Source organism: Coturnix japonica, chromosome 21, assembly GCF_054131305.1.
Source record: "Coturnix japonica strain WE chromosome 21, WE-NBRP24, whole genome shotgun sequence".
NCBI lineage: Eukaryota > Metazoa > Chordata > Aves > Galliformes > Phasianidae > Coturnix > Coturnix japonica.
In genome coordinates, this window is record NC_140683.1 from 3719352 (window position 1) to 3738835 (window position 19484).

General features: G+C 38.4%; 1 protein-coding gene across 31 annotated transcripts in view; it reads left to right on the forward strand.

Moving 5' to 3' along the window:
• The first annotated feature begins 1795 nt into the window (after positions 1-1795).
• DENND1A (DENN domain containing 1A) overlaps positions 1796-19484 on the forward strand; it is a 176974-nt gene continuing 159285 nt past the window's right edge. For 30 of the 31 annotated variants that reach the window (XR_014936214.1, XM_032448081.2, XM_032448087.2 and 27 more), the window contains exons 1-2: positions 1796-1953; positions 6223-6293. Coding sequence is in view for 17 of the 31 variants with exons in the window: in XM_032448081.2 (XP_032303972.2) it covers positions 1937-1953; positions 6223-6293 (88 nt within the window). In the remaining 14 variants the exon portion in view is untranslated. Of the gene's footprint in view, positions 1954-2437; positions 2493-6222; positions 6294-19484 lie in introns of those variants that run through there. The other variant, XM_032448082.2, reaches the window with a different exon arrangement.

Consider the following 19484-nt stretch of genomic DNA (forward strand, 5'->3'; position numbering starts at 1 on the left):
ACCCTTATGTGGTTAAATCCCCCACTTTCCTTAGGGGCTTCACCACAGCTACTGCCTTGTAACACTCATACAATTACCATCAGACAACTGGACCAGCTGCAGATGTTACTACCATCAACAGAACTAGAGAAAATGTAATTTGAGCTACCTAGTGAGAAGCTTATTTAGATAAACATACCAGGTAAAGAGAAAAAAAAACACAATGTTCTACAGTTTGGAGGATAAATTAGGTAATACTGGGCAGAGAGACAGAAAAACTTCCTTCACTTGAACAGGAACACCTATACTATATTAAATGATTTTATTCTACTCATATTTATTAACTTAATTTCTCTTTATCAAACACTGGCTTTCAGATCAATTCTGCACAGCTATTCCATAATCTGTGTAACTGTAATACTGCTCCAAAGTTCTAGCATTCACATCACATTATGCAGGCTGAGAAGCTGCTGATGAATAGGCATCTACAAAGGGCTGCTGATATTTCCTAACCCCAGGGTTAGGAAAATAGTCTCATTACAGATCAGTTACCTATAAAATACACATTTCACTGAGAAACATTTAAAGGTGATTCCCAAACACTACTTTTAAAAGCCATTTGTTCCTCGCATTTGTTAGTTATCAGCCCTCACCAGTTTGTCCTCCAACTGTACTATCCTGTTCTCTCAGCCTACTGCATGAAATTCAATTGCTACACCTCTTAATACCCAGGTGAGGACCGGTAGCGCTCCTTTTTCTCGTCACCCCAAAGATTTCAACTTGCAACTGTAACTATAACATGCAGGGCTCTGTGTGATTGTTTACCTTACCTTGTGCTTATTTCCTGAATGAGGACCCAGTGGACACAGCAGTGCTGCACAGCTCCCAGCTCAGCGCCAGCCCTGCAGTGAGCACTCAGCCTCCACAGCAGCCTGAAGCTCACAGCTTTCAGAAGAGAGCTTCTAATTTTTAATTTTAATTCTGAGCTGCAGATTATCTCCAGATCCAAAAGCTGGAAATTGTTAAACTATGCTAGAAATTGCCTAAAGATTCCTCAAAACCTCCTGAAGATGTTCAGTAACGTGGGGGTACCTGTTCGTTCCCGTTTGCCAGCTCCAATGAGGCACAGCTTCCTGTCTCACTCTAACTTCTGGATTAATTTGTGTCTCTTTTCAGCGGGCTGCATTTCACCTCTCCTCCACTTCTGAGAAGCCTCCAGTCCCCGTGTGACCTCACTCGGGCTCGCAGTTGTTCCTAGCCACCCTTTAGCAGCTTCTGTTTCCGTGACCAACTTGTCTAAGTGGTTCTGGAGGAGCATCAGCTCACAGCCCCATTAGCGACAAGTGCATCTTTTCTCTCAGCCTTCTCGACTGATCTCAAGCACCGGACACTTCTTTCCGCCCGCGGACTGCAGCGTGTTATTGCCACGCACAGCGCCATGGAGCCGGCTCGGCTCCTCGCAGGGCTTTACGGTCCTGACCCCGCACCTACAGCGGGCATCAGTCCCCACAGCTCTGGGTCAGGCTGTGGCACACCTGGGCCCTCACAGGGGGCGGCTGATCCACCAGCTCCCACCGCCGGGACGTGAGGTACAGGAGCAGCCAGGAGATGAAGGTACGGCTCATTAGCCGGCCCACACCTGACGTACGGCGCCGCTCCCCGCTCCGCCCGCCCGAGGTGCGCCGTGTGGGCGGGGCCGTTGGGCGCTGACCCCGTCAGCCCCTTCCCGCCGCTGGGCGCGCGGCAGCCCGGCTCCCGGCCCATGGCTCCGCCCGCGGCCCCGCCGCACTACAGCTCCCGGCAGCCCCCGCGCCGTGACTCGGCTCGGGCGACGGCGGCGCTGCCCGGGATGGAGTGAGGGGGCGAGTGGAGGAGAGAGCGCGGCCCGCCGAGCTTCGGTCCCCCCCCCCTCCCCCTGGCTTTCTCTGGCTCGGGCCTATGCGGCCCCCCAGAGACCATGGGATCCAGGATCAAGTGAGTGCCCCCCGGCCCCGCTCGCGAGGCCCTGAGGAAAGCGGGAGGGCTCTGGAGTGAGAAGGGGACTTCCCCGCCCTCCTTCCAGCTCCGTGTGGAGGCCGCGCGGGCGGGACCCCGGGCCGGGCCACAGGCCTCGGGCGTGGGACGAGGAGGACGAGGGGGCAGCGGCGGGAGGGCCCGTACGGAGCGGCTGGAGCTGCGCGGCCCTGAGGGGAGCGGGGCCGATTCCTGCCCGCGGGCACCCGGCCCGGCCCTATGGGCGGCAGCGAACAGGGCCTGGCGCGGGGGCAGTGTTTTTATTTAGTCAGTGCAGGCCTTTAGGAGGAGCGGTGCTGCTGGAACGGGAACGTGTCAGCACTGGTGACATCTGTTCTGGGGGCGCGGTGGGGTCGAGGGTGATCAAAGCCTCATTGCCCGCGTTAGTGCCCTGAAGGAAAGGGGCAGCCTGGCTGTGGCACCTCTAAGCTGTGCTGCCAAGGGAGTTCGAGGGAAGAAGGCGAGAAGTGCTGGAGCTGGTTGATGTGCCAGGCCCGCAGGTCTGTGCCCTCAGTACTTGTTTCATTTTCATAAACTGGGGTTGTGACATATCGGTAAGCGCTGCCGATCCCTGTTCATCCATGGTGCTGTTCCAGGTGAATTCTGTTCGCCTGAGGCTGCTGGATGTGTGATAACGCTATTGCCAAGCAGTGTGCTGATGGTTGCACTGAGAAGGGGCATCCAGTCAGCCTGCATTTCCTGGAGCAGTGTCCATGGGTGCTGCTGAGCAATTCCTTTGCGGCATTTAACACCTTGTTCTTCACGGTAACAGAGGGCTTTAACTTTTTACCTTTGTTGTTTATTGTAAGACTGGAGGACACATCGTTTGCCTATTACTTTCCATTTCCCAAGCTCCTAGGCTGGGTGGACTTAGGTGTGCTGGTGTTTCCAGCAGATTCAGATGGCTGCTACGTGCTTGTAGTGACAGTGCTGAGGTAATGTTTGGCTACAGAAGTAAACTTGTTTCTTTTTATCGGAGGGAGGGGATACTTTTTGCACTTCTTTGGAGTGTGTGCTCTCAGCTGTTGCTACAATAAATAAATAAATAAATCAAGGTCAGAAAAATGAATTAACCTTGTTACATTTCAAGTAAAGGTAGAATCTAAAAGTGTTGCCAGTTTGGCAGCAGAGAAGATTTTGTCTGCAGTTTGCAGCTGTGGGCCTGGCAGCTGTCACTTAAAGAGTATGGTCTGAAGTTACTTTTTACGATGATCTTGTTTTAAATCAACCAAAAGGTCACAGCTTACTTAAAACGTGATTCCTCTGTATATGTATAAAATCCACAAACTTTGCTTGCCTTCTCTTGGATTTTGATTGATGCCGAGGAGTTTTGAAACCCTACCAAAAATGCTGTAGTCAGGTTTCTTACTTCTTGCTCTAGTTCGATAGTTATGAGGGATGTTAAACTTCTGGCACGTGACCTGCTCTGCATGAAACCTAGGCATATGTGTCAGTTATATTTTTGATGGATTTATAGTAATGAATCATTAGAGTGAAAGATTGCTTAGAGGAAGTTACCTGCATCTGCATCAAAATGAAGTGAAAGCAATCAGGACGTTGCTAGAAATCCAGTAAGCGTTTGGCTGGTGTGGTACCACAGGTGAGAAAAGGTGATGCTGGGTTATGCTGTTGGGCTGAGCCTTGTGTTGGAGCATGTTGCACACAGTGTGTGCAATGTGCTCTGTTCCAAAGAAGCTGACTGAAATAGGAATCTGCTTAGCACGGCTGCTATCGCTTCTTGGTAGCCTTCAGTATTAAATGTATTTTAAATGTATCACTACCAATCTCCATTTCAGAGGCAATTGTGTTTTGCTGCTGAAAGAAGAGAACCCTAACACTTGTCTGAGACTTTTACCATAAAGCTTGCTATGTACTGAGATGTAACATTATCTCCTTAGGGAATGGAATACAAGGCAGAAAAAGTTAAAATATGGAAATAATAAGGGTTGGAAAAGTGATTTCTGAATTGTATTAGCAACTATGGACTTGTTCTAGTATATTTTTCTTGAAGAGTTTGGTGACCATCTTGCTACAAGACTGCTGATAACCGAATAGTGTTGACTCCTCTTATACCTCTTTTTTAATTTTTTTATTTTTAAAGGTGAATGATTCTTTGTGTCACAAGATCTATTGCATTTTTCCCGTGTGTAGGGAAAATGGTGCTGAGAGAATTCAGCCACATTCAGAAAATGTGGCTTTATGTATGTCAGATGCACGCTTCCATACCTACAACTTGGGAGAGAATTTTCATTTGATTGCTCATAAGTCTCTTGCATTTTGGTTACAGAAATAATTTTGATTGTAGCAGTTGCATAAGGCTTAATTTAAAAATATCTCAATTTAAGATTGAATTTCCTATGGATTGCTGTGATACTCTACAGCTGTTTTTATATCAAATAGATTTGAAGTAATTCCTACAAGTAAGGTTTATCACAGGAGTAATCTTTTCTCATAGAACTAAATTACTGTCCATTAAGAAACTGCGCTTTCCTGATTATTCAGTTATCAAATAAATAGTGTATTTATGTATGTGTTCTATGTATTAATGTTTTTAATCACATCTGTGTTGTTCTCTTGATAACGGACCGTGGCTCTTTAAGCATTACCTGGAGGGGAAAACCACGTGTGAGTTTTGAGGTCCATAATGCTTTGGAAACTGTCAGTGATAAGATTTCAGTACTATACATGCATGGCATTAGATGTCTGCAGAGGAGTCTAACAATCATAAAGAGGATCTGCAAAATATACATATTGTGATGCATGTTTATGCTCTATTTGCAAAGTGTACGAAGTCTCACAGTGAGTTGTTTCCTTAATTTGACAGAAAAGTAATAAAGTATTAAGAATTTGACAATGGCTTCATTCTCATACTGAGGTGTTAGCTTGTTGAATGCAGTCTTTAATACCAAGTTTCTAACTTGGCAAAGTAACTTTAAGTTAACTGTTTGTAGAAATAAGTGGATGTTTGTCACGGGATATTAAATATAAAATTTAAAGTCTTTTGGTCTGAAAGTTTCGTTATATAGTATGTGCCCTTTCCAGCTGCATGAAGAAGTATTTTCATTAAAGAATTTAAACATAGACTCTAATTTAATATAAAAAGATATTTGTTATTTTATCTATTAGTTGTAAAAGTATTTGAAATCTATAAAATTTAATAGAGAGAACTTAGCACTAAAAATAGATGTGAACAAGTATGGTATGGTAGGACTGCACAGCAGTATATTTTAAGGGAAAATTCTTCTCTGATGTTAAGTAGATGCCTTATTGTGTAGTCATCCTGTGCCATGATTGTAGGAATGTAGCTAAGAGTCTCAATAGCTGAAGCAGATGATGTGCTGCAGCACCTCTGCATTGCACAAAGAGAATTATGCGGGTTTATTCATAATGCAAAGTAACAATTATTTGTTGGTTTTAGTTTTCTTGTAACTTACCAATGTATTTTTCTGAAGAATGGTTACTACATGCAGATCAGATGGGAACTGTTGAAAATAAAATAAATTGAATTGTAAAGAATACTGTTGCTGTTGAAAGGTGCTCTGTGAAACTGTAGAGTGTGATCCTGTGCTACTGAAACCAGTGGCAGGTTTTCTATTAATTCAGATAGGTGTAGGGCTTGGCTTAGTGCCACTTCAGTTCCGCTAACTGGGACTGTGGCATGAGTAGAAATGTTTTGTTTGTTTGTTTTCTAATCAATTTTGCTGTTGAAGTAGGGTGAAGATAATATAAATTCCCTGAAGAATGGGCTCAGCTTCTTGACATGTTAATGTTTTTGGCTTGAGATGCTGAGTAAGATGAGTTTGTTTTCTTTCTTTACTTTAGCAAGCTGGATATGTAATCAAACTTAATAGTATGGCCAAGAATTAGAATAGATGTTACAAAAAGGGTGTTTTTTTTTTTGTTTTTTTTTTTTTGGCAGTGTTTCTGAATGACAGCTCTGTGACACTGTAGTATCTAGTCAAAATAATTGAAATGACAGAAAGGATCTGTGCTTGATCTCTGTTGGTTTTGATTTAATTGTACTTTCCTAGTAGAACTGACTTAGATGCTATTTTTGCCAACTAACCTGAACTCAGTACACACCTGTTGCATACCTGTAAGGCTGAAAAATCTGAGATCATCGGGTCATGAAATAAGATAACCATTTTTATTGATTTGTCATAGTAACGTGTACATTCCTCGAACCCTTTTAGATCAAGTAATTAAAAATCATGTTTTTTTTCCTTTCAGACAAAATCCGGAAACTACCTTTGAAGTGTATGCAGAAGTAACTTATTCAGGCGTCAGCTGCATTGGGAAAGGTAATGTTTTACACTGTATTTCTATTTCATGGCAAAAACTATTCTTAAGAACAATGCAGTGTAAAATAATAAGATATATTCAATATTATGCTGTTTTGGATTTAAAGATGTCTTACTGGTTCTGCAAACAGAATCTTCTACAGTTGGAATTAATAATGAGAGTCTGTCCTTGTTTGTGGAGGTTTCAGCATTTCTTGTCTTTTAAAACATAAATAACTCTTATTTCACTGAGTTGAAGAAATAAATGTGTTTTCAGGTTTGTATTTGCTGCTCACATAAGGAACGGTGAAGTTTAAACCAAAACATACTCCAAATACCTTGCTATGAAATTTGATTTCCTTACTGTTTCTTATGTACTCACAAGTGTTCTGTGTTCATACTCAAAATTTCTGAGAAAGATTCATGTTTATGCTAGAGGAGTCCCATAGCAGCTGAAACCAGCATGTAAGTATATTTGCAAATGTTTGATTATAACTTTTTTCTTTGTGCAACTGTTGAAGTAGATAAAATCAAGTTGAAATTCCTATAGCCAGAACTTATTTCAAGATGTTGTTTTGTGATATCAGTTTCTATGTTATTATGGGAAGGAGAGATGTCGAACAAGACTAGACAACTTATATTGAAGTAATAATGTACATTTTTATTTTTATTTTTTTAAATGAATCTTGTGTCTTGTGCATATGGTACAACATATCAGTAGAAAGGATTTTGATCTTTCACTGACCTGAAAACCACTTACCTCCTTCTCTGTCTGTGGATAAAGATTGTAACTATCTGTGAAAGTAGAATTGCTGCAACTTTTTCCTGTAGTGCCAAAACCTCCGTAGAGTTGTAACTGGAATACAGTTTTGGCATGTTCTACTGTTGTACACCGTCACAACTATTAGATGTAACTGCAGGAGCCCTTTTAATAACTAATCTTTGTTTCTGCACATCTGACCTGGATTCTAGTGCCAGAAAATCTGAACAAATCTGACCGTAAACATTACATTGTACAGTACTAGTGTCTGGGTATAATCTTCTCTTTGAAGTGTGTTTGCATCCCCCTGGAGGGATTAATTCCCTGCTGTGGGAAGGTGGGTTAAAAAGCACTGAAACTACTTTACAGGTTTTTAATTGGAGAATTTAGTATATGTCTTGTTCTATAAACCAACTGATTCTGTAGGAGTTTCAGTTGTGTTTTTAAGTTTGTTCTATTCACTTGTAAGTGCAAAATTGTCGGTAATAGTTGCTTTTACTGTGTAAAAAATAGTTTACATATCTGAAGTTAATTAATTTTCTGAATAATCTTTAAGCATTTTTCCCACATTCTTAGAAAACATTTAAAATATGCCCTTTACTCTCAGAAGTTTTAGATCAGTGTATCTCCAAATATTTTGTTCTTCTGTTCCCATCAGTGTTTGTTGTTTGAGTCTGCAGTCTTCCCTTCTTCATTGGTTAGCTATTCTATGCTGGAAAACCTAGAGTTTATATCTGTATTTTACTGGAGTCAGAGGAATGTATATTAAATGATGAGGAACAATTACTATTTAGAAATGCAAAACATAAAAAATGTATAAGGAGCAAATTGTCAGGCATGTTTAAAAACCTTTCTTCCTATGTCATGGATTCTGAAATTAACTAAGATAACTGATTTTGAAATTTATGTCTGGTGTGATAATAGTATTGATCACTTAAAGCGCATTTAATTCTTACATCAATTTTTCTAATATACTTTTAAGGAGAATGGATTGCTCCAAAGCTGTAGAAAAAAGTTTGTGTAGGAAAGGATATTTTTCATGTGACTGTTAAATATCACATGCAATTAAAAGCTTTAATATATTTCATGGTTCATTTGCTTCTTGCAGGTATGGGAAATATTGACACCTGTTATTAACTTCTAGCAGACAATTGTAAATTCGAGTAGCTTCATTGCTTGTATAATACTTAACAATCTTACGTTAAATATTTTCATAGTCAAAACCTTTCCAAATGGTTGAGAGCATTATGTGTTGTCTACCACGTAGAAAATTCCATCAGTTTCCAAGGCAGGTGACTGTTAAAAGAAGAAAGATCTGTCCTGGGCTTCGGGAAAGATATTGATAACCCGGAATGTGTTCCTGGAGGGCCGCAAAGATGGCGGGTGAGCTGGAGCATTTGCATGGAGAGGTTGAGAGTGCAGGATTTGTTTGGCTTGGAGAAGACTTCAGGAGACCTGTGCAGCAGCCTTCCATGCCTACGAGATGTTTGTCAAGGTGACAGGCTCTCATGCTAGTGCGTTGCAGGAGGACAAGAGGCAATTACATAGATTGAAATAAGATGTTCTAAATGGATATCAGGAGAAACACGTTCACCATATGTGCAGCAAAGTGTTGAACACTGAGGCAGGTTATGCAGTCTCCATCCTTTGCGATTTTAAAGGCTTGACTGTGTAACGGCTTGAACCTGACCTTGCATCTGACCCTGCTTTGAGCAAAAGGTTGGACTCAAGACCTGAGGTCCCTTCCAGTTTGAATTGTCATACGATTCGATTTCTAGAAATGTAAGTTCCAGAACACGCAGGAGGTGCTTTCTACTCCTAGTAAAGGCATGGAAAGAACTTCGTCAAAATCATGAAAGCTGATAAATCGCAAATGGTTTTCTTTGAGTCTGGACAGAGCTCTGCCAAAGCACAATGTAGTGTGTGAAATGAGAAAGGAATGATTGCTGGGTCAGCTCAGCTGTAGGCTCTCTGGCCTTTTCCCCTCTGAATTGTTTAGAAATAATTAAATATCTGTGCTCAGCATTGGTAATTTTTGTATTTCTGGTGCATGAATTCTTCAGTATATTACAGTTTTCCTAATTAAGTTGTATCTTGAAGTTATGCTGGTGATCTTGCATTTTATGCATTTGTAGATGATCTTGTCTGGATACATGTAGTCTTTTCTTACTTATTTCAGTCGTAACTTTTACTGAGTTTTCACAATGGGACCTTTATCTTTGGTCTTCTTTTATTCTTAAGAATTATTTTATTCAGTGCATAAGTTAAGAGCAAAATAGATGCTTTGTATGAAATGCTATTCTTTAACTGATTTTCTTCTCCTGTTTTAAATCTCATGTAAAGGAAGGAAGAATGCATTCCATGAGATTATGAAGTCCTGACATCTCATTTATGTTTTTGTCTTGACATCTTGTAATATTAAAAATTCAGAGACATTGATGTAAACTACAAGGAACTTTAATTGTTTCTGTTATAAATCATAGTTGCTGGACTTCTGGTTATTCAGTATTATTCTGTACTTTTGACATAGTGTGTGCTTATGGCTGTGTTACTCTGGAACTGCATTTGTTATTTTTGAACCTCCGCTAAAATACTTTTTTTCACCAAACTTTCGAGATGCACTAGTAGAAAGAAATGAATAGCAGCTTTGGTTTAAATACCCATCTAAAGAAACCAAAACTGTACTAACTACTTGCTTTCACTCCTCAAAGCACTTTATGATCTTAAAACTGGTGCACATGATTCATCAGAAATGTGTGACAAATTTGAGGATTTTGCTGGACCTGAGCCAAAGGTTCTCTCTTGTTTGAATGGGCTGTAAGGAGAATTGGAACATAACTGTCAAACTGTTGGTGCAGAAAAAGAATTTGTTAGTCTAAAGTAACAGATCAGAATAGTCTCTAAAGTATGAAAATTTGAAAGTAAATGCTCATAAGAGAAAGGCACTCCCCCCACAACCCCTATCTGGGAGGACATAGCATGCTTTTGTATAGGGTTTTTGTGTTCTCGCCAAAGCAGACTTTATAAAAGTGTGTCAAAGCTGTAGCTTTGCCATGTAGTGTGCCAAAAGGCCTTTCTCTCCAAGGACCTCATCTTTCATCTTTTTGTGAGTGTAGCATAAATTCTTGCTGTGTGTTCAAGGAAAAAGCTGAAATGGTCTAGTACAGCTAAAGGATTTCTTTCTTTTTTTTTTTCTTTTTAAATCATGTTAAGTTAGAAGCCTAAATGTGATAGCGTGGACACAGTATAAGTGTGTTAGAGTTTAACAAATGTTCACTGGATTAGTAAAGGAAATGTAGTTTATACAACTTCTTTTATGACAGAATTTAAAAGGTCTTGCTGTAGACTCACCATGTGCTTCTTTCTTTTCTTGAAAACATACCACTAAGTTGAAAAGGGAGATGAGTCTTAGAAGGAAACTATTAACTCCGAGGGAGTTTATCATTGTTTGAGAGAAAGGATGGAATTTGCATTTGAATTGGCTCGGAGAGTAGCATGTACTACTAATCTTGTTCCTACTAGAAGCTTGTGAGTAGTTTAAGTACTTCCTTCTTTACTTTTCATGTTCTAGCCTAGTGTGGTAATAGCTCTTCCCTCTTCTCCCCTCCCCCTCGGTAGATCACAAATGTTATAACTGAAATTTATCGAAGTCCTTCACTCTACTGGGAGATATCATGATGTACTTGGGCTCTGAAAGTGTTCTACAGTTGTCCCTGTGGTTTCCATGATAGGACTTTTTCAGGTAGAGAGAACTAGCAGGCTTTTGCCTCTGTGGAGTGCACCAACTGCTGCCCCTTATCCTATTCTCTTTGTTATAGGTTGTAATTTTAGGTAATACATCAGTACCTACTAAAATTGGTGTATTTTCTTGAACATAAACTAAGTTACTTGAGTAAGGTTAAGAGCTAGTAATTCAGAAGTTTGTAAATCTTACCCATGCACCTCTAGAGCAACCTTGATTTTGTAAAGTGATAACGTTTTGTGCTTGAAATCTTTCTGTTATGTATTGGGGAAAACATTACATTAAATAAGTAACAAGGGAAATGCAAAATACGTACCCCTTTCTGGTAAAAAGGCTTTGAGTTGAACATCTGCTGTAATTTGGGTACCACAAGTTTTCCTGTCCTGCTTTTATGGTACCGTGTCAAACTTTGTTTGATGTGAATGGAAAAATAACTAAATCTAAGCATTTGGAAATGCTGATTCTCCTAAGCTGCTACTTCGTTTTTCTGTTTCCACTTGATCACTTCTAAGTGCCAACAAGGTGAAAGACATTCACAAAGAACTTACTAAGACTGGAGTAACCAGATCAAGTAAGTAGAACTGTCTGAACTATTTTGTTCAAAAGCAGTTCCCAATTTGAGTTCTACAGTATAAATCAAATATGTAACTCAATTCACTTTATAAAACATCTTAGAATTTGTCATACTGCAAGTCTTCATACATTTTACTTGAAACATTTCTGAGGTATGTTCTTAGCTCATATTGCTGTTTGTAATAAAAAGCAAAAAGCTAACTATAATCACGAATGTTCTTCCATTTCTCTAATTTACTTTGTGGGAAGAGATCTGTTCTTTTAGCATTGTGCTTTAACTGCTTCTGTCTACAGTCTTTTCTATTTCAAGTATTTACTAGTCTGTGCTATATTGGTGCTGCTGGCACTGTTTAACTAGAGAGAAAAATTCTGCACAGAAAGTCTTACTCACAAGACTTTAAACTCTTTTGTTGATTTATATTTTTTTTAAAGGAGCTTGACATCTTCATCAAGTTCACAGTGGGCCTGCTTTGTTTGCTTTCTCTTGAATGCTTGATAAGATTTTTCTTCTATTGTTTTGTGCAGCAAGGACAGAGCTGGCCATGGCTGAGGTGGTTTTTTTGTAAATCCACAATATGGTCATTGTCTGCTGCTGAATAATTGTGACTGCTTTTTGTACAACCAGAACTAAGGCTTTGGCTGTGAACAGATTCCTTCTTAGCGTGAAAAGAGACTAATCCATGTAAATACAGCCCCAAAATAAAGCTTTACAGAAAAAGGGAAAGGCTGCTAAGCAGGAGGGCAGAGGTCAGCAATTTAACCTTTAACCTAACAAATAAGAAGCATGAAAGTTCCTGAATTGGTTTACAAAGGCGAGCTCCTGTGATCTGTCAGTTTTTCTTTTCATGATAGAGTTGGGTGAGAAAACTGACTGACAGCTAGTGCCTTTTTAACTGCAGGTTGAAATTAACTGCTAAACTGAAACTTTTTTAGGGAGCTTTTTTGAAATGGTTTTAACAAAAAATTTTCATTCACTGGCTGTATTTGCATTTTCCTTGAATTTATAGAGAACTTCGAGTGGTTCTTTTTAAAGAGTTCTTGTGAGTTTCAATTTAGATACCAAATGCTACTGAAGCATTCGATATTTCAGCATTTGAAGTATTTAAGAATTTGACACAGTGCTTGTTGCAATTAACTCTGTTAATGTGCTCCTTTAAGAGTAAAGCTGTTATCCCAATAACTGCAAACAGATTATACGTTGAATAGAGTCAAAAAGTTGTTGTTATGGAGGTGTTGACTTAAATTAAAGGAGTAATTTTAACTATAGTTCATACTCAGTCACAGAAATTTCCAAGGTGGTTTGTTTTTGTTTGTCCTTATTTAATCACAACAGGTAATCTCATTAAGGAGTGTTAACTTCTGCTTAGTGCATCTGAAATCAGCTGTTAATCTCAGTATAGATGTTTCTGTAACTTGTGCAGAACAAAGACTTTAATTAGAGTGTCATTCAGATGGAAAAGAAATAAGAAATAATGACTTTAAAGAAGACTCCCTGTAGGTTAAGAGTAGGGACTTTTTTTTTCCTACTGATGTTGTAAGCAGTGTCCACACTTAGTCTGCTGATACATGGGCCAGTAATTCTACCCAGAGAATGAGTTTAACAGACAAGGGAAGTAAATTCGGTGAAGCAGAGATGATCCAGGTCCATTATTGTTACTTATTCTTTTTGAGTGCTCTAGGCACTACTGACCTGCTCCTCTTTAATGTGATGGTTCTTTTTTCAATCCAAGACTACTTTTTGGTTCAGCCATGGTTGTATGTTAAAGAACACAAACAAACAAAAGCTCTGATCTTTTGTGCTATCAGAGAATAGCACAGTTTTCTGTATAAAATGCTATTGTGCACTGATTCATAGTTAAGGGTCAGCGTGTGGTTCACTTCCCTATAGCAGTGTTTGTGAACAATAGTGGTAAGATGGTTTAATCGCTGCATCATATTCAGTTAATATGCTAACATACACTTTGTCCATGATAAAGGTACATTACCTGCTCTCTGCTGAATTTTCTCATTGGGGAGGGAGGAAGGAATGCCATGGGGTGCTCCTGACTTGTGGCTGATGAGTAAAGAGTGGGCCCTGCTGTGGCCCTTTATTTTTCTGGTCAGTCTGTTGGGGGGGAAAGAAAACTTTTACATGCTTTACACCTTTATGCGCTGTTTCTGATAAAACTTATTTCACAGAAGTTGAAACAGGAACCAAGAAAGCTGAACAAGAGATTAAGGATGATAATCTCAGGTAGAGGATTGAGAATAAACAATTGATAATGGCAATCTGTTATCCAGAATGGGATATAATCTGAACTGTTTATTTATTTGTACTTCCATAGGAGACTGATGTGCACACTCCTCTGTCCCCTGCTTAGTTGCTTGTAATTTTTCTAAACTTTTGTTACTGGCCACATGGAAAATAATGTTTTCTAACTTGAAAGATAAACTAGTAAAAACAAAGGATACATGACACGGATAGTCAAATACCATAGAATTGTGTAGGACCCTGTATGAATATCATCATCTGGATGGAAGAGCACCATAGTAAAACAGGAATGAAGAACTATTGCCAAAATAATATTCACTGTGCCAAAATACGTGATCTGTCCTAGACTTCATTGGCTGTTACATGTGTAGAGAAGGAAAGAAAAGAAACAAAACAAAACCTTGTTGGGAGTGTTTTTAGCAGTATTTCTACACACTGAATTCATTCAGTGATTTTATATTCTGTTGAAGGGAACTGAACTAGCAAGTCCCCTTGCATTCTACTGGGATTTATTGAATCCCATCTTTACTTCATTTAAAGAGAAAATATGAGAAATATGTTGAATCTACATAGTTAGGAGTATAAACAATGTTACCTCTTTTGAATTGGGTTTTATATAATTTTATCCCTGAAGTAAATAATTAATTCTTCAGGTATGTCAAGTTGACCTCTAGGGTACTCAGTTATTTTTGAGATCTTCTGTTCCAAAGGCTCATAATTAAATAAATGATTGCTCTAAAAAGTAAGTAAAAAAATTCAGATACTAAATTGTGAAGACAAAACAGCTAATTGAGTATCACAATATAGTTATGCATTAGAGTCAGGTATCCTTCATGTATCTGTAAGATTTACATTTCAATTAATATTATTCAAACCATGATCTTTATATTTTTGTTAATGACTGTAGGGTGGTGCAGGCAAGTAAGGAAAGATTATAGGACAAGAGAAAGAGATACAGCAGAATGGAAATTGACACTGAAGAGGTAGCAGACCAGAACCAGTCTGTGGTAAAGGGCAGGATCAAATGGTGGTAAAATATGTCATTAAAAAACAAAACCTAAACAACAAAAACCTCAACCCTCACCAATAAGCAAAGAGACTGCTTTCCTTCTACTAAGAATTCTGAAGCTGCTCTCCACTTGTATCTATGGTAGTATTTGATTCTCGTTTTATGTGATACTTGTCTGTAGGTCATTTACTTGGTTTAATTCTAGTAGTCTATTAAACAAAAATAGATCATATAGGGCATATAATTGTTTATAGATCTATTATCTATGTCCACAAATCCATTAAAACTCTTACTTCTAATTGTCACAGACTAATACATTAGTTACCTCATTTTATCTGAATATGATATTTGTAGATGGAAAAATACTATAGGTACCTGTTTATCTTGCTCTGTTGTAATTGATGTCATTATACATTGAAGATAATGTTTGTCCTGCATGTTTCTTGCTTTTGCTTTCTGTATCTGACCTTTGTTTTTGATAAAATCAAATACAAATATATATATATATATTAATAATATTAAAAATCATATTGATTATGGCTTCAGAAAGTTTGCTAGTTAACTGTTCACTAAAAATACATAGCGCTTCTGTATGTCTTGGATTCTGTCAGTGCTATTTAACTGAACAGCTTTTAGAAGTATTTTCTGATGGAAAGAATTAACATACTAAAACAGAAGTGTGTAGCTTTGTGTATACATAGGCAGTATTAATAAATCCGAGTTAGTGAGTAAATAGAGTTAGTTAGTGGTTCAATACTTCATATTTTGACAAACAGTAGAGGTAAAAAGTAGCAGAATCTCAGTTTGCCGCCTCTCTTGGAGACTGCAAGATGTATGCTTTGTTACTTCTAAAATACCAATGTGATATCTAGTAATGCAGCAGTTATAGTGCTCTTCATTTTTGGTATATTTCTTGATTGTTTACTTTACCCTGGATATGGGATTAGGTCCTTCAGTAAACCATCCTGAATCAATTCTGTATGTAAAGACTTAACCCTTAGAATACAGTGGATTCAAATGAACAATTAAAACTGAGTATTGATATTGTTTTTAAAATAGTCATACATTCATATTTTGTTTATCTCAAAGTTTTAAAAACCTAACGACCTCATTGCAGCTTGACTATAATTGCCATGTTTAAACTTCTATGCGTTTTTTAGTTTAAACAGCCTTTGTTTTTTTTTTTTTTAACGAAAAGAAAATTAATGAGAAGAGACAAAGAGACATCAAAGAGGTTTTCCCTCTGATTGCAGCGTTAGAAGTTTTGCCTGAAAATAGGTTACATTTCTTCTGTTTTCAGCTGAATCCTCATTAACTTTACATTTTAATGATGTCCATAGCAAATTATGCCATTACGGTGGATGCCTTAAAGGAAAGCTTAAAGGACACCTTTTTAATGTTTGTTTCTTTATTGGTAGCAGTATTTGTACCAGTATTATAAACAATGTTAGAATACTAAAAGTAATCCCAAGACATAAAGATATCTTCTGCTTTTTGCCTTATGTACAGATAGAGATATATAACGTGTATAGTAGAAGTATCTTCAGTTAATATCTAACATGTGTTCAGCATGTTAGGAGGATATTTTCATCATTGCAGAGGAAAAATGTAAATCATGTCCTTTGAAAGAGTTTGCAAGTTACTTCTCCATCTTATAACCAGTTTTATTAGTAATGATAGAATGGTGAGAAGGGTGATGTAACAAAACTTCTGAATTTTTGTTTTCCTGAGCCTTCAATGTAGTAGGTGATTGAAATGTTAATGAAGTAATGGTTTGTATTTTTATGTTGTGATGAAGCATTATTGGAGGAACTCTGGAATTTCAGTCTTTCAATTTAGGGGGACAGTATGAGCTCTGGTTCTGTGTTCTAATATTAATAATTAAATAAACAAACAAACCCACCTCCTTCCAAGTGGAGTATAACAGTACTGCATTAACTTCCTATTTCTGCTCCCCTTTCTTCCCCCTTAGACACCATTGCCCCGTGTATGCGTGTGGTTCTGACTGTAGCTCATTGGAAAGTAGGACAGTCTGGAAGCTCTTGTGGACAGTTGAGGTTGTCTTTTTTACTGTCTTCACACCTGGTGTCTGCAAATTGTGAATGGGATCTTTGATTTTTTTGGGCTGCACTCTGGTCATTAAACTACATTGTCTTTAAAGTGGAGTTGTAGCGAGGGAGTGGGAGGAGAAAAAAAAAAAAGGAATGTCCCCAAACTCATCTAATAGAAGTTAAAATCCAATTGACTTAGTGTTGTCATTTAAGATTTGAAAGGCTCATATTTCATGACTGTATTGCCATAATGGAAATACATTTTTATTTAATCTGATTATTCCTATCATTATGTTTCTGTTTGGCATGTAATTTTACTAAGGTGGAGTCTGACGTGTATGTTACAGAATCACAGAATTGTAGGGGTTGGAAGGGACCTCTAGAGATAGAGTCCAACCCCCCTGTCAAAACAGGTTCCCTACACCAGGTCACACAGGTAGACGTCCAAGCAGGACTTGAATATCTCCAGAGAAGGAGACTCCACAACCCCCTGGGCAGCCTGTTCCAGTGCTCTGTCACCCTCACTGTAAAGAAGTGCTTGCACGCGTTCGTGCAGAACTTCCTATGTTCCAGCTTATGTCCATTTCCCCTTGTCCTGTCTCCATGTACCACTGAAGAGACTGGCCTCGCCACTAAGGCCCCCACACCTCAGATATTTATAAACCTGGATTAGATCCCCTCTCAGCTGTCTTTTCTCAAGGCTAAACAGATCCAGTTTCTTCATAGGGGAGATGCTCCAGTCCCTTCACCATCTTTGTGGCCCTCCGCTGGACTCTTTCCAAGAGGTCCCTGTCTTTTTTGTACTGCGGAGCCCAGAACTGGACCCAGTACTCCAGATGAGGCCTTACCAGGGCAGAGTAAAGGGGGAGGATCACCTCCCTCGACCTGCTGGACACGTTCTTTTTAATGCACCTTATGTTAGTATCTCAGATCTTTATTTCTGAAAATTTTATCTCCAATGGAGATGTGGCTCATTTTTAGTGCTTTCTAATAAACCCAACTTCTTAATGTGTTCCAGACGTTAATTCCTGAGTGGCTGTCTGCCCACTGTAGCATTACCAAGTGTGTGGTGTTGCTGTTCATCTGCAGGTATAGCAAACCTGTCTTCTGTAGCTGAGCATTACTGCTCTTTCATACAGATAGCTTCAATAAGCTGTTCCTGAGAGATCATGTTTGTCTTGTGGTCCTGTAAACTTTGTGTTAGGAGTGCTACAGTTATATTATCTGCTTTTCCACTGTTTTTTTTGTATGGGCATCTCATAAGTTTTATTTTCTTGACCAATATGTATTTAGGTCTTACATATTTTTTTTTTTCCTTTTTATTTTATACTCAAGGCAATATTTTGCTAAATTGTTTTTTGCCTGGTTAATGCCATTCTTCATTTAGACAAGTATGGAGGTCTATGATATTTCCATCATCAGTAACTAATTGAATAGTTCACGATTCACTAGATGAAACGTAAAACTAAATCTAACCTTTCTGTTTTGGTTTGATTTTTGTTTACTCTGTAGAAACAGTTCAGAAGTCTAAATTTGCATAATTATGTATGGCTGACCCAAAGCATGCACCAGTTTGATGCATCTGAGATGGTCTCTTATCAGAAAACAGGTTTAATTCTTTCAAGTCTCCTTAAGCCAGATGCTTGAAAACAGCTTTCAAAAGTGGTGGCCTAAACTCCCAGCTTAGTTTATGTCTTCTAGCTTAGGTACCTTCTGATGTTAATTTGAACGTTGTATTATTACAGAAGAAGAGACTGAATGCTATTTGCTGTCTCTCTTTTTTTCTCACCCTTATTTTGTAATTATCAGAGAATGCGCAGTAATTTATTCTTTAGTTGAGAAATATAACAAAAAAACAAAAAAAAAAAATGGTTAATAAGGTCTAGCTAGCAGAGAAATGTGCTATTATTTCCTTGGCATACAGGATTTCTGTATAGAATTGTATTAGCAGTGAAAACCTGGTGTGTTCTTCCTGGTAACTTACTCTCAGATATTGGTGGAGTGGCTGTTTCCAACCAGTTATGTGTTAATGATGGTGCAAGGTTGGAACATTCCATTCATTCATACTCCTGTCCTCCCTCTCTCTTATGTGTTTCTTTGCTCAGCATTTTTGCCATATTTCGTTGCTTTGTTGTGGTCAATTCAGTCAGTATAATAGCAAAGACATTGGCTTTTTTCTTTATGAAAGAATTATGTTAGAGATATAGTATAACAGAGATAAGAGCTATTTATGTCCCAAGCTATTGATTTTTAATTAGTGTTGCCTGGGCTCATATATGTTGGCAGAATTGCTAACAGCTTGTGGCATTTTTTAATTCACATCTTCTTTTTGAGTATTTTGACAGTGTCATTCATATCTCATGAAAAAGTACCTTGTCAGGTTAAATGTGTTAAAACACCGAGGAAAATTAAAAAAAAGGAAAAGAAAAGAAAAAAAAATAAGGAGAGAATGGAGCATAGGGCTGCCTAGAAACCTTGATCCATTGCCAAAGTATTTAAACAATTTAGTGTTTTGGTTTTCTAGCTCCAAGCTGCTTCTCAAATCCCTTGCTAATTAATCCAGTTAATTCTTTGTAGACTAACTGTATGCAGGGCTTTTTCTTGTGCTTGTGTTGCTGAGAACCCTGCTTTGTTCGAAGCAAACTTGAGCTCAGTTATAAAGGTTGTAGTAATAAGGTGAATACTAGTAGATGTAAATACAGTGTTTTGAGCCTTTTTAAGAGGAGTTGTGCTTGTGTGTGTAGCTTTTTATTTAATCTTTCCTTTTTAAAAATTAAGCATATATGTTTGTAGTAAAAATATCATTTAAGAAATGGGGAGTAGAGC